General features: G+C 38.8%; 1 protein-coding gene across 1 annotated transcript; it reads left to right on the top strand.

Annotated features, from left to right (window-relative positions):
- Window positions 1-1073: 1073 nt before the first annotated feature.
- On the top strand, window positions 1074-15686 carry LOC120019297 (zinc transporter 2-like). Its single transcript, XM_038962601.1, has 8 exons — window positions 1074-1105; window positions 12662-12873; window positions 13451-13597; window positions 13788-13941; window positions 14128-14392; window positions 14706-14811; window positions 15019-15153; window positions 15541-15686. The coding sequence occupies exons 1-8, from the start codon at window positions 1074-1076 to the stop codon at window positions 15684-15686; spliced, it is 1197 nt and encodes a 398-aa protein (XP_038818529.1).
- Window positions 15687-16018: the final 332 nt, after the last annotated feature.

The raw sequence follows: 16018 nt of genomic DNA, 5'->3' as shown, positions 1-16018 counted from the left end.
TGCTCGTGTTTTGTGGCACTCAAGTTCACTATTTTACGTGAAATTAAAGAATGCACCCCTGTCACAGCAAGTCATATAGAATCCTTGATGCTTTACTGATTTTTGGAAATGTATTACAATACAATGAATAATAACATTAGGCGTAGGTTATGGAAGTTCATGTGGATCATCACATGGGTCATTAGGCCTATACTGGATTGGGCGAGACCTGACTATGTCCAATTAGATGTGTTAAGCACTAGCCAAAATAGATATCTTAATCATATCATAATTATCTTAAATGCACCGATATTAATATATTATCCTTGTGTGAATGCTGTGTAGCCTACTTAGTTAAATTGCAGTAAAGAATGGCAATATTCCTGCGCTTAATTAACCCCGTAGCTGCACCCACCATGTTCCCACCTACAGCATTTAATTTCCAATAATGTAATTTGATATTTTGTAACGACTATTATCAGTTTTGGAAAATATAATAAAAAATAGCCAATAATAGCCTTATAGGTCTAGGTCGCAGATTTGATATAGCCTAATAACGATTTCAATGTCTGCAATTACTTCAAAATACGTGTAATGATCCCGAGACCGAAACTATTTGGAAATACGACATTTTAATAACATTAATTTTAATTGTTTTAATGGTCAAAGTTATTGATTTCGACCCTCCATATGCACCAGCACATGCGCCATTCTGCTCGCTCTTACTAAACTAGTGTCAAAAACTGTGCAGATGATTAGGCTAATTGGGTCCTATTAGGAAAACTACCAGTGAGCGCAGTGTGCATTCAACAATGACAAGAGGACTTTGAAACAATCTTTCTGAGCTTTGATTCAATTTGCAAGACAGGAGTACAAATTAAAGTTAGGTTGTTTGACAGCGCAATGCATGCCATGTCTGATGTAATAGGTATGAGATAGACTGATGATTCAGGAACCAACAACCCCTGGAAAGTATTGCAGCATGAAATGGAGAATGTTTATGGCATGTTTGTTTGTGTAGACCCTATCATCTCATTCTAGTTATTTGGTGCAGACATTATGTGGGGGTGGGATGGGTTTGTTGCAGTGTCACCATGACTTCATGCCAGATCAGCAAAGCAGGATGGTCGGTCTACAGTCACAGAGCCACCCATGAATTGGAAATCATCGCTGCAAGCTGTGCATGTAGTCTATTCTTGAAACCAAGATGGATGGAACTGGAGGATGGAACTGGAGTCAATAGTCTGTTTTTAAATGGACGAATTAACACGATATTCGAATAAATCGAATTAGGAGAGAACAATTTTAGTCTATAAAATGTTGGATGCAACAGCAGATCCTTGTTGCAGTGAAGGCTATACTGTCTGGGATTCAGACTCGGGTTTGTAGGCAGGCTGAACCAGGCAGTCCATTGTGTGTGAGAAATGGTAGATCAAAACTATTTTTGATTAATCACACTTGAAAAGGGGCCTCGCTAGTCTAACAGTGATGCTAATGGGCTTATGATGATAGACCTATTTCGAACATCCCTCTCAATAGAAGGCACTAAGGTTACATGAAGCCCATATAGAAGGCTGGGTAGGTTACTTTTTAAATGTATTCCGTTACTAGTTACCTGTCTAAAATTGTAATCACTAACGTAACTTTTGAATTAACTAAACTCAGTAATGTAATCTGATTACTTTCAGTTACTTTTGGATTACTTCACCGTAAAACACAAAAGAAGAAAAGGATTATTACTAATTTAACAACATTTATTGCACGACACATCACAAAACATTATGACAAAAATGTATATAAGCCCTGTATACTGTACCTGCCTCTAACATGCGTCCTTCATCCTGATCTTGTCCAATTACACCTATAAGATCTGATCACAGTCAGACCTTTGGCTCCCAAGTGGCGCAGCCAGTCTAAGGCACTGCATCTGTGCGAGAGGCGTCACTACAGACCCTGGTTCGATTCCAGGCTGTATCACAACCAGCTGTGAATAGGAGTCCCATAGGGCGGTGCACAATTGGCCCAGTGTCGACCGGGGTAGGGTTTGGCCTGGGTAGACTGTCATTGTAAATAAGAATTTGTTCTTAACTGACTTGCCTAGTTAAATAAAGGTTCAATCATAAATATATATATATATATGTCAGATATGAGTTTGCATCCCAATATTCATAATCATAATATACATCATAATATACATTATGAAACGTATAACATTCCACCCATGAGGCCTGAAGAGGGCGATTTGGTCACTTGACTGCAAGAAATGGGGTACTCCTATTGTGACCACCACTGTGAACAACACGGCACCATCTGATATATTACACAATTTAATAGATCACATTTATTGATTTAATAAAAAATGTATATTCCCTAACCTGACATGTGATGTGCCAAAGCATCTAGTGTCATTGATCTAGTGGCAACAGCTCTCCAGAAGGAACAAAGCAAACATAATTTTGTTAATTCTCCAGCTGATTAAACGTTTGCTAACTAATAATTTAAAGAAGTAAAAACTGTTTGTCTTATAGTCTGTTGTAAATGTATTTTGTTAATTGTGCTCACATAAGCATTTAGTAGGGTGTCCACCCACTCTGCCCAGACTAGTGAAAACCCTCCTTTGGTGATGACATTTCAAATAAAAAGCTTGAAGTACGTTGACATTTCAGAGAGAGATACTCTTGTTTTTGTGAAAATTCTTCGAAAAAGAACAGGAACTTCGCATTAATATGAAAACCGTATACTAAAATACTACATGTAATGTGTCACAATCGATATATATATATATCTAATCTCCATAACGTTTTATGTCCTGATTTGAGAAGAAAGATGACGAATTGTAAACCTGTCCGGAGCTTTAATTCTCTCACAGTTTCCAGCCTAGATTACGCGATGCTATTTTCCTGATTTATGACAAAACATTTTTGTCTGGCCTCCATGGATTTAGTCGCTCTAATTTTGACCAACCTACAAAAGGTAAAAACTCAATCCAATTCATATTGAACGGATTATGATAGAGACATGAGGTTTGGACCATTGGTTGTTCTTAGAGGATTACACAAGGAACATATTATTAACCCATTGGTAAAAAAAAAAAAATGCGTTTTTGATTAGACATCCTACATAGCTCTTTTTATGCTGCCTAACAATCATATTTGGCTGAATAAATTATAATGAAAGTCAATATAAATATATTTTCCTTGCTCATAGCCAATTGCCAACTCTGTAATAATGTAATGTTTTTGAAGAATGCTCATACATTTCACATCATTTCATGCACTGCTGAGTATCTCCTCGGGCAGGCCCTTTAGTCTGCTTGTCTTGAGCACAGAAACCTGGAGATACATTTGCTCACGTTATTCTACACCAAATACATAATATTTTTATCTTTACTTTACTTTAAAAAAACTATTGCATGATGATTTAAAGTAGCAAGAACATTTATTGAATTGAGTCAGGGAACGTTTATGTAGAACTCTATACAGTGTGAAAGTTGCCATTTTAAGAGGAAGAAGAGATACCAATGTTGTACAAGACACTGCTTCATAACCCTTGAGGAGTACATTGAACCCACTTGCATTAACATTAATTCTAAATCTTTGTTCTAGAATGGTTCCAGATTGGACAAGATGTAAATATTGGTTGTGTATTAGACCATCCATGTGTTAAACAGTAATGAGCCAGTGATGCTGACTTGTCAAATCTTTATGTTCTTTGTAGGACAAAGAGGTTTTGTCAGTGTAGCCTACAGTATGGTGTAATGCCAAGAATGACATGATACTGCACTGAATCAGAAGATATCCTGTAAATGGACCAGTTCACATGGCTGGGAAAATGGACAGGTCTCATAGGATTTATCCTGATTTGAAGATGGCAACAAGCTAGATTACATAAAGCGTTTTATTTATGACCTGGGCATGGACACCAACTGATTGAATTTGGAAAGGTTTAACCTGACATAGATCCCTTCTTTGAGAACTGCTGTATAGAACTCCCCAAAACATATTCATTCAAGACAAGCCCTCCATTTGTTAAATTGAATGGAGTCGATCCTGAGGTTAACCAATCATGTTTGCTCTGCAGTGTTAGGCTATGTGTTGATGTAAAGTGTGTGTGTGTGTTCACAGCGAGGGTTTATGTTATGTTTGTGTATGTTCTCTAGGTGTGTGTGTGTGTGTGTGTGTGTGTGTGTGTGTGTGTGTGTGTGTGTGTGTGTGTGTGTGTGTGTGTGACAGACGGACATTTTGAATAGCCTCTGCGTGGGGTTAGGATGGGAGGGGGTGTATTTGCTCTCATCTCCCCATGGTGTGATTAAACAGAAGCAGTTTTCCACTTGGCCGACTCCTTTCAGCCTTCGTGTCCCTGGGCTCTGGACTGATGGAGTCGCGGCCCAAAGCTGGGTTATCTCCTAGAAGCCAAAATTGCGTTTTTTCCACCTCATTAGTCTCATCATCCTGCTTATCCTCATTGCACATGGAGAGAGCGAGAGGGGGGACGGCCTACCCAGCATTTGTTATACTGGTTTAATTTTAATCTGATCTTACTGTGACGTGGGAGTGTGCTATTTATGTAATTCTCAGGTGATACAAACAAACACAGTTGTTTGTAATCTACTTCATAAAAAACGTTATTTTGATGAATTTATTCATACTATTTCATCCTTCCACAAGATACAGTCCCGACACAAATCTAGGGTTGCTACCCAAGTCGGCTGGTCGTTCGTTCTATCTGTTCTGACAGAGACAGGACCCATTAGTTCAGTCTTTTTGTTCTGTATCTATGGACGCGACCCAGTCGTTCGTTCTAAATGTTCCATTGCCATACTGGCTGGCAACGTTCTTATCCCTTTCTTGCTAGCTAGCCAACTACGGCTAACTTACAGTCGTCAAAAAGTGCAGCCAAAATAATAGCAAAGTAGCTGCATTTGTTTAAGCTGTTTTCTAGTGACATTTATTTGGATACATCCATAACAATAAGCTAATGAGGTTCGATTTCACCTGGCATAGAAAATGTGCTCACTCATCAGGACACTTGTTCAGAGGAGCTAGCCAACAACACAGCTAACACAGTCACTTCAAACTGAAGCTGGAAAGACTGCAAACTAGCTGCACTTCGTTGCGTTTTACCTTTTTTCACTTGGCATTTCTTTGTATATATCCATAAAAATGATGCCAACTGATTCATGATTTCAACTGGCTGAGAAATGCTGCTTGCTTGTCTGTCTCATCCCAACTCCCGACACGTTCATTACTATGGGACAGCTAGAGATTTAATTTGAATATTGAAACAATGTTGCAAATGTTGGAGGCAGACAGTAAAGTTTATACAAATCTCCACTGTTGAAAATGAAATGTTAGTCTAAAAGAAATGTAAGATAATGTCTAGATGCTTTTTATAGTGGCGATGAAGTGTATACATTGCCTGGCTGGGCTGATGAGACAGTAGATTGCGGATGGAGGAGAGTAAATAGACATTTTACCATAATCGATTTAGCCGGTGGTAACTTGTGAAGTAGACACCGGCTGGAAGATTTTTAACCAATCACCATTCAGGATTAGACCCACCCATTTGTATAATACATATATATATTAAAAAAGCCAGTTCCACTGCAAGTCCATTCTATAGCGTATAGTCTACATGTTGTTATGCAGTATCATATTTTATGAAAATAGGATTCTATGACAGGGCAGTAGACTTACTGTAAGTATGCTATATAAATGCTATATACAGTGCATTCGGAAAGTATTCAGACCCCTTGACTTTTTCCACATTTCTGTTATGTTACAGCCTTATTCTAAAATTGATTACATCATTTTTTTTCATCATTAATCTACAAACAATACCCCAAAGCGAAAACTGTTTTTTAGACATTTTGCAAATGTGTTACAAATAAAAAACTGAAATAAATTATTTACATAAGTAATCAGACCCTTTGCTATGAGACTCGAAATTGAGCTCAGGTGCATCCTGTTTCCATTGATCATCCTTGAGATATTTTTACAACTTGATTGGAGTCCACCTGTTGTGAATTCAATTGATTGGACATGATTTGGAAAGGCACACACCTGTCTATATAACGTCCACAGTTGACAGTGCATGTCAGAGCAAAAACCAAGCCATGAGGTCGAAGGAATTGTCCATAGAGCTCCGAGACAGGATTGTGTCGAGGCACAGATCTGGGGAAGGGTACCAAAACATTTTTGCAGGATTGAAGGTCCCCAAGAACACTGGCCTACATCATTCTTAAATGGAAGAAGTTTGGAACCACCAAGACTCTTTCTGGAACTGGCCGCCCGGCCAAACTGAGCAATCGGGGGAGAAGGGCCTTGGTCAGGGAGGTGATCAAGAACCCGATGGTCACTGACAGAGCTCCAGAGTTCTTCTGTGGAGATGGGAGAACATTCCAGAAGGACAACCATCTCTGCAGCACTCCGCCAATCAGGCCTTTATGGTTGAGTGGCCAGACGGAAGCCACTCCTCAGTAAAAGGCACATGACAGCCCGCTTGGAGTTTGCCAAAAGGCACTTAAAGGACTCTCAGACCATGAGAAACAACATTCTCTGGTCTGATGAAACCAATATTGAAGTCTTTGGCCTGAATGCCAAGCATCACGCCTGGAGGAAACCTGGCACCATCCGTATGGCGAAGCATGGTGGTGGCAGCATCATGCTGTAGGGATGTTTTTCAGAGGCAGGGACTGGGAGATTAGTCAGGATCGAGGGAAAGATGAACAGAGCAAGTACAGAAAGAACCTTGATGAAAACCTGCTCCAGAGCGCTCAGGACCTCAGACTGGGGCGAAGGTTCACCTTCCAACAGGACAAAGACCCTAAGCACACAGCCAAGACAATGCAGGAGTGGCTTCGGGACAAGTCTCTGAATGTTTTTGAGTGGCCCAGCCAGAGCCCGGACTTGAACCCAAACAAACATTTCTGGAGAGACCTGGAAATAGCTGTGCAGCAACTCTCCCTATCCAACCTGACTGAGCTTGAGAGGATCTGCAGAGAAGAAGGGGAGAAACTACCCAAAAAAGCTTGTAGCGTCATACCCAAGAAGACTTGATGCTGTAATCGCTGCCAAAGGTGCTTTATCAAAGTACTGAGTAAAGGTTCTGAATACTTATGTAAATGTGATATTTTTTTCATTTTTTTCAATACATTTGCAAACATTTCTTAACACTTTTTTTCTTTGTCATTATGGGGCATTGTGTGTAGATTGATGAGGGAAAAAACTATTTAATCCATTTTAGAATAAGGCTGTAACGGAAAGTCTGAAGACTTTCCAATTGCACTGTAAATTATGTGTAATTTATTTTACAATAAAAAAAATTATTAACCCCTCCACCACCCCCCGCTTCGGGGGAACAAATATCGTAGTTTTTTTTTACAGCTTTTTTGCTACATATACATACATTTTACATATACATTTTACATACATGGTACTTTTATATAAAGCAGTCACATAACAATAATACATTACCAAACATAAACTCTTTAATCCCAACCCTCAGCCACTCTAAGCCAATCCCACCTATCACCATAGACCACCCTCGTTTGGTTTCCATGTGCCATATATTTTACAATTGTGCTGTGATGTTTGACAAAATGTTTTAACATTTCTCATCGTATATTATCCACAGATTGTTAGCTAAAGATGAAAACCTTTCCTATGAGTATTATTTATTGACTGACCAATGCTTTCCAAATCGCCGAACACTGCTATTTGTAAGATTCATTTGAAGTGCATGTTGTGATTTTTGAACAATTCCTGAACCTGTGACCAGAAACAAGCTACATAGAGGCAATACCAGAATAGATTATCTATTGATTCTGTCTATTCGCAACAAAATATACAGAGTTGAGATTGTTGTATGCCCCATATATATAGCATTCTGTTGGTGGCAAGAATTGTATATAGCAATTTAAATTGAAAAATTCTTAAGTGTTTAGTCAAGTGTAGTTTTTTTGTACCAGTTCATAAACCATGTGCCATGGAATTGGTACATCAAAAATCTCTTCCATTTATTTTGCACCCTGTATGGCACAGCTGTCAACATTTTTGTCCTCAGATAAACTGGTATATTTTTCTATTTACGCCAGTTCCTTTCAGCCAATTTGTATCTTTAATATATGGCAGGCAAACAAGTTCCTTACCTTCTCCCTTTTCCCCTTGCCTCTATTTTTGTGCTAGTGCTGCAATCAGTTGGTTGTAAATTTGGATTGTACAGATATTCCCATATATTTTCCATGTCTGCATATGTGACATAACTCCTCCGTTTCAATTCATAATATCATTAATAAATATAATAAAAATGTTAAACATTTTTCCATAAAGAATGTTTTTTAATTAATCAGTATATTTGAATTTAACCATAACATTTGTTGTAATATTTGTTCTATCTTTTCTGGAGAATAAAACTGAAATTGTAACCAGCTTTGCAAGGCTTGTTTAAGAAAGGGCAATACTTTAAACAAAATTTCATTTTCAATTAGTCGGTTGGAATCTGTATAAAGGCGATTTTTGAACATTTATTTAACTAGGCAAGTCAGTTAAGAAAAAAGTTCTTATTTACAATGACGGCCTAGGAACAGTGGGTTAACTGCTTTGTTCAGGGACAGAACGATAGATTTTTACCTTGTCAACTCAGGGAGTCGATCTAGCATCCTTTCGGTCACTGGCCCAACGCTCTAACCACTAGGCTACCTACTGGAGAACCAGTTTGGGTTTAAGTATAATTTATGAGTGAAGCTTTTAGTGAGAGGTTTAAAGCTTTAATGTTTAATACTTTTAGCCCCTGAAACTCATATTCATTATATAAATAGGCATGTTTAATTTCGTCTGGTTTAGCATTCCAAATAAAATGAAATATTTTTTGCTCATATGATTTAAAAACGAGTCATCTGGAGTAGGCAGTGCCATTAGTAAGTAAGTAGACTGTGATAGGACCAAAGAGTTAATCAGTGTGATTTTTCCATAAATAGACAAGTATTTCCCTCTCCATGGTTGCAGAATCACATCTATTTTTGCTAACTTTCTATTGAAATTAATTGTGGTAAGTTCATTTATAATTTTTGAGATGTGAATACCAAGTATGTCTACTTCCCCATCCGCCCATTTTATTGGCAAACTACAATGTACTGTAAACACTGTATTTTTTTAATGATCCAATACAGAATATGGTACACATGTCATAATTAGGTTTTAATCCAGAGAGGCTAGAAAAGTGATCAAGATATTCAATGAGACTGTGCAGGGTTCCAGATTGCGGATTTAAGGAAAAACTGGAGTCATCGGCATACAGTGACACTTTTATTTTTGTCCCCTGGATTTCTAACACCTTGATGTTCTTGTTCGATCTAATTTTAATAGCTAGCATTTCAATGGCCATAATAAATAGATATGGAGACAACGGACAGCCTTGTTTTACTCATCTTAAAAGCTCAATCGTTTCTGAGAAGTAACCACTATTTACTATTTTACATCTGGGGTTGCTGTACATAACTTTAACCCATTGTATAAGAGATTCACCAAAATTTAAAGTAATCCAGGCATTTATAAATAAATTCTAGTCGTACTTTATCAAATGCCTTTTCAAAATCTGCTATGAAGACCAGTCCTGGTATCTTCGATGTTTCATAATGTTAAATTGTATCAAGTAATTGTCGTATATTATCTCCAATATTTCATCCATGTAAAAAAACGGTCTGATCAGGATGAACAATATCTGGTAAAACCTTTTTTTATTCTATGTGCTATGCATTTCACCAGGATTTTCACATCACAACATTGAAGTGTTAGAGGCCTCCAGTTTTTTAAATGGACTGGATCTTTATACTTATCACCTGGGTCCTGATTTAGTTGTAATGAAATCAGACCTTCCTGTTGAGTACCTGAGTCTACCAGTTGTATAATAGTAATTAAAACATGCTAATAATGGATCTTTGAGTACATAAAAAAAGGTATGCTATACCTCTACTGGTATACCATTAAGCCCTGGTGTTTTTGCAGACTGAAAATATTTTATTGCCTCATAAAGTTCCTCTTCTGTAAGTTGGCCTTCACACAGGTCTTTCTATAAATGTGTTAATTTTACATTATTATTATTAGGAAAGAAATCCTTACAGTTAACATCATTATGTGGAAATGGAGGAGACTGAAAAGAAAACACATGCTCAAAATATTTTGCTTCCTCTTTCAAAATATAATTTGGTGAATCATGGATAACTCCATAATTTGTAACGAATTTCTGTAAATAATCTTTGGTAGAATTTCTATGTTGAAGATTCAAGAAACATTTTGTGCATTTTTCACAATTTTCCATTCAATTCGTTTTATTTTTGTAATACATTACACTTGATCGTTCTTGAATAAGTACGTCCATTTCTTTTTTGTTTTCCTCTAACCTATTTTGTGCCTCTATAGTAGAGGTCGACCGATTTAATCGGAATGGCCGTTTAATTAGGGCCGATTTCAAGTTTAAATTACAATCGGAAATCGGTATTTTTGGACACCGATTTTGCAGATTATTTTTTAAATACATTTTTTTATTTTATTTTTACACCTTTATTTAATCTTTATTTAACTAGGAAAGTCAGTTAAGAACACATTCTTATTTTCAATGACGGCCTAGGAACGGTGGGTTAACTGCCTCGTTCAGGGGCAGAACGACATATTTTTACCTTGTCAGCTCGGGGGATTCAATCTTGCAACCTTACAGTTAACTAGTCCAACGCTCTAACCACCTGAATACATTGCACTCCACGAGGAGCCTGCCTGTTACGCGAATGCAGTAGAAGCCAAGGTAAGTTGCTAGCTAGCATTAAACTGATCTTATAAAAAACAATCAATCAATCATATTCACTAGTTAACTACACATGGTTGATGATATTACTAGTTTATCTAGCGTGTCCTACGTTGCATATAATCGATGCGGTGCGTATCGTTGCTCCAATGTGTACCTAACCATAAACATCAATGCCTTTCTTAAAATCAATACCCAGAAGTATATATTTTTAAACCTGCATATTTAGCTAAAAGAAATCCAGGTTAGCAGGCAATATTAACCAGGTGAAATTGTGTCACTTCTCTTGCGTTCATTGCACGCAGAGTCAGTGTATATGCAACAATTTGGGCTGCCTAATTTGCCAGAATTTTACGTAATTATGACATAACATTGAAGGTTGTGCAATGTAACAGGAATATTTAGACTTATGGATGCCACCCGTTAGATAAAATATGGAACGGTTCCGTATTTCACTGAAAGAATAAACGTCTTGTTTTCGAGATGATAGTTTCCGGATTCGACCATATTAATGACCTAAGGCTCGTATTTCTGTGTGTTATTATGTTATAACTAAGTCTATGATTTGATAGAGCAGTCTGACTGAGTGGTGGTAGGCAGCAGCAGGCTCGTAAGCATTCATTCAAACAGCACTTTCCTGCGTTTTGCCAGAAGCTCTTCGCTGTGCTTCAAGCCTATCAACTCCCGAGATTAGGTTGGTGTAACCGATGTGAAATGGCTAGCTAGTTAGCGGGGTGCACGCTAATAGCGTTTCAAATGTCACTCGCTCTGAGACTTGGAGTAGTTATTCCCCTTGCTCTGCATGGGTAACGCTGCTTCGAGGGTGGCTGTTGTCATTGTGTTCCTGGTTCGAGCCCAGGTAGGAGCGAGGAGAGGGACGGAAGCTATACTGTTACACTGGCAATACTAAAGTGCCTAATAAGAACATCCAATAGTCAAAGGAATATGAAATACAAATCATATATAGAGAGAAATAGTCCTATAATTCCTATAATAACTACAACTTAAAACTTCTTACCTGGGAATATTGAAGACTCATGTTAAAAGGAACCACCAGCTTTCATATGTTCTCATGTTCTGAGCAAGGAACCTAAACGTTAGCTTTCTTGCATGGCACATATTGCACTTTTACTTTTTTCTCCAACACTTTGTTTTTGCATTATTTAAACCAAATTGAACATGTTTCATTATTTATTTGAGGCTAATTGATTTTATTGATGTATTATATTAAGTTAAAATAAGTGTTCATTCACTATTGTTGTAATTGTCATTATTACAAATACATTTAAAAAAAAAATCGGTCGATTAATCGGTATCGGCTTTTTTGGGTCCTCTAATAATCGGTATCGGCGTTGAAAAATCATAATCGGTCGACCTCTACTCTATAGTACAGTTTCCATTACCATCTACCTGCGCTGTTACTTCCTCTATTTCCTTTATTAGTCTAATCTCTTTTGACCTAAACTGCTTTAGTTTTAATGATGAGTATTGTATTGAATGTCCTCTAAAAGTACATTTGAAAGTGTCCCATACAATAAGGGGATCTTCTGTACCAATGTTGTACAAAAAAAGTCAATTAGGATTTATTTTGTCTTAGTTAAGAACAAATTATCATCCAATAGGCTTTGATAAAATTTCCTATATCCCCATCCATGTGTAAATTCTGTAAGAGTTATATGGAAGCCAATTAGATGGTGGTCCGATCGCATTCGGTCTCCTATTAATACTTTTTAAAACGTTTGATGCCAGCAAGAACGAGACTAGGAAGTAATCAAGACGGCTAGCTTGATTAAGCCTCATCCAAGAATATCTCACTAGGTCAGGGTTTTTCAACCTCCATATATCCACTAGTCCTAATGTATTCATAATCTTTGATCTTTTTCAGTTCCTTTCCAGAATCCAAAGAAGACTATCCCAACTTCCCGTTTGAAAACGGAGATGCGACTGGTGCCACCAAGCTGAAGAAGCAGCCTGTTGGCACCCATTGCCATGGTAACAAAGCAGTGAGTGAGGAGAACCATGACAAGCTTCTGGCTAAGAAGAAGCTGTACGTCGCCTCCATTGTGTGCCTCATCTTCATGATTGGAGAGGTCATAGGTAAGGCTGGAAGATATTATTAATCAGTCTAAAATGCTATTTCATACCTAGGGCCAGGAGCTTTTCCTGACCATGTGACGTGGCCACCAACTATAAATTGTAAAAATGTATATACAAATATTGAAAGCATTTAATGAGAACTTAAAGGTGTGCAACATGAAAATATTGTCTCATTTACATGGTGCAATTTATTGGCAGCCCCTAACTAATCCTGGAGATAGGAAATCCAAAGCCAAACCATTTTGCCACAGTCACCAGCCAGTTCATTTACAAACACACAAAAGAGACACCAACATCAAGCCACACCTTGAAACGAACTCACGTTTGAATTCAGACATGGTCGCTAGCATTTCTTAATGAAATAAATCTAAAATGAGGCTAAATTAGGAAGTTCAGCCACCCTTTAAGTGAAATTCGATTTAGCTGTCATTGGAATCAAAATATAATAGTTTAGTTGTTCAAACACACAGTCTGTATTTTCCATTCATGAGACCTATTCATCATCAATAGCATCTAAAACATGGATCTGATGTGTGCCTGCCTCTGAGACATCTCCATTGTGTCAATGTGTCTATAGGTGGCTACCTGGCCCACAGTTTGGCTATCATGACAGATGCAGCTCACCTCCTGACTGACTTTGGCAGCATGATGGTCAGTCTCTTCTCCCTGTGGATCTCCTCCAGACCGCCCACCAAAACCATGACCTTTGGATGGCACCGCTCAGGTTAGGCCCATGACATATCACCTTAAAACATCTGTGAATGTACTTTCTCTTTTACCATTTAACCTCCAGATTGCATGGCGAATGTTGTAATAGCTGAATGATAATAGCCAGGGTCACAAGGCTCTAAAATTACCTTTCCAGGGGTCATTGGATGTGTGATACTGATCGTCACTGTCTCCAACCCCCACAGAGATCCTAGGAGCCCTGGTGTCAGTGATGTCCATCTGGATAGTGACTGGGGTTCTGGTGTACCTGGCCATCGAGAGGATAGTCAGGAACGACTATGAGATCAACAGTCAAGCGATGCTCATCACCTCCGGCTGTGCCGTCATAGTAAACATCATGTGAGGGGTTCATTATCACGGCTTAATCTGGAAAAACTACACAAAGTGATGCAAATAACAGCTGGAGTCAGACATATTTCATTCAACTATGCTGTCTTTCCCCCCCAGAGCATATGAATTTAATAAAAACTATGAGGAACTTTAGACTATTGACATGTAGCATTCTCTATTCCCTCTGTCCTGTAGCATGGCGTACATCCTCCACCACTCTACCACCTTCCACGCCCAAGGCTCAGGCTACCAGCAGATAGACGAGAACGGACAGAGCCCTGTGGGTCACAGCCACTCCCATATGAGTCACAGCCACTCCCATGTGGGTCACGGCCACTCCCATGCCCTTCTGGGTCATGGCCATGGCAACACCAGTGTGAGAGCAGCCTTCATTCACGTGTTGGGAGACCTCCTACAGAGTGTTGGGGTCCTAGTGGCTGCCATTGTCATCTTCTTCAGGGTCAGTAACAAATACTAGTGTTTACATACATCTTACAGTACGGCATATTGTTATACTGTATTTATTTACAGTGCAACAAGTGTATCCCTTATATATTTATATTTACAGTCTCAATAGGAAGGGGTTTAACGCGTCTCATCACCCTGCTGGGTAAGACAGAACTGGCTGGGTATATATTGCTCTTCCGTTAAAAACCCTCCCTGTGATCTGACTGGCCTAATGTGTTATGACATCAGTAGAGCAGCACCCCATCACCACCTGAAACCACCCCTCTGCTCGCCTCATACTCACTCCTGTGGACCTTCTGTTGCAGCCTGAATACAAAGTAGCAGATCCCATTTGTACCTTCCTCTTCTCCGTGTTTGTCCTGGGGACCACGATCACCATCCTCAGGGATGTCTTCAGGATTCTCATGGAAGGTAAACTCAACTCAACAGCCTTTTCTGTTTCTCTTGCTCTGAACTGAATCAAGGTGAATTCAAACAATAAAATGTTTATCCAGACATTTTCCTCAGTTTGTAAAATAATTTGTTTAAGGAGAAATACATCAGCAGAACATGGCCATGAGTTCCATGAAGTGAATTAACTATTGATGCAATATTCATCTGTCCTCAAATCTTTTACAGGGGCTCCTAAGGGAATAGAGTTTGACTCCGTGAAGGAGGTGTTGCTGTCTCTGAAGATGGTGAAGTCTATGCACAACCTGCGCGTGTGGGCCCTGACCGCAGGACAGACCCTGGTCTCTGTCCACGTAGCCATCGGTCAGAAACCACCTTTACTCAGTCTGGCACATCCATTTAGATTGTATGTGCACAATCTAGCATGTTCATTCACACACATTGCCAATTGTGGCCAACAGAAAAAAAGATCATACATAACTTCACAGTTAGACATTACGGTATGGGGCGGCAGATAGCCTAGTGGTTAGAGCGTTGGGCCAGTAACTGAAAGGTTGCTGGATCGAATCTCTGAGCTGGCAAGGTAAAAATCTGTTGTTCTGCCCCTGAACAAGGCATTTAACCCACTGTTCCTAGGCTGTCATTGTAAATAAGAATTTGTTCTTAACTGACTTGCCTAGTTAAATAAAGGTTAAATAAAAATAAAATAGATGATTGTTGACATCTGTTATGGTCATTGTTGTTTTCCAGAGAAGAATGCTGATCCCCAGAGTGTCCTTAAGGAGGCTACAGAGATCCTCCAAACCAAGTTTGGTTTCTATAGCACCACCATCCAGGTGGAGTTCTACTCTGACGACATGGCCTACTGCACACACTGCCAGGACCCAATGGGCTAAGACACACAGTCACCGTGGGGACGGGAGAGTTTGAAAGGGAGTGGGCTGGGTTTGGCTTCTCTAAAGCGTTGCCAGTCACTATAAAGAACATACAGTACACATACACAAGCATCATTGAGGATGTAAGCTAGGAATGGAAACACTGTGCAAAACACTGTGGAAAAGCCTCACCATGAAACCAAGAAACATTTTTGATCCATCATCAGCTTTGCAGGACTCAAACAAATGTACGACTGTACTGTGTGTATATTCACCATATCATGCCAAAGATTCCCATATAAATACCATTCATTCAGGAGATATTGATACTTCAAAAAATAGTTTCCATGCCC

This window comes from Salvelinus namaycush, chromosome 24, assembly GCF_016432855.1.
Source record: "Salvelinus namaycush isolate Seneca chromosome 24, SaNama_1.0, whole genome shotgun sequence".
NCBI lineage: Eukaryota > Metazoa > Chordata > Actinopteri > Salmoniformes > Salmonidae > Salvelinus > Salvelinus namaycush.
The sequence above is the reverse complement of the archived record's forward strand: the minus strand, read 5'-3'. Positions and strand labels throughout refer to the sequence as shown.

Coding starts and splice junctions, on each gene's coding strand:
- LOC120019297 (XM_038962601.1), top strand. CDS start 1,074: ATGACTTCATGCCAGATCAGCAAAGCAGGATG. Junction 12,874..13,450: donor CATGATTGGAGAGGTCATAG/GTAAGGCTGGAA, acceptor ATGTGTCTATAG/GTGGCTACCTGGCCCACAGT. Junction 15,154..15,540: donor CTCTGTCCACGTAGCCATCG/GTCAGAAACCAC, acceptor GTTGTTTTCCAG/AGAAGAATGCTGATCCCCAG.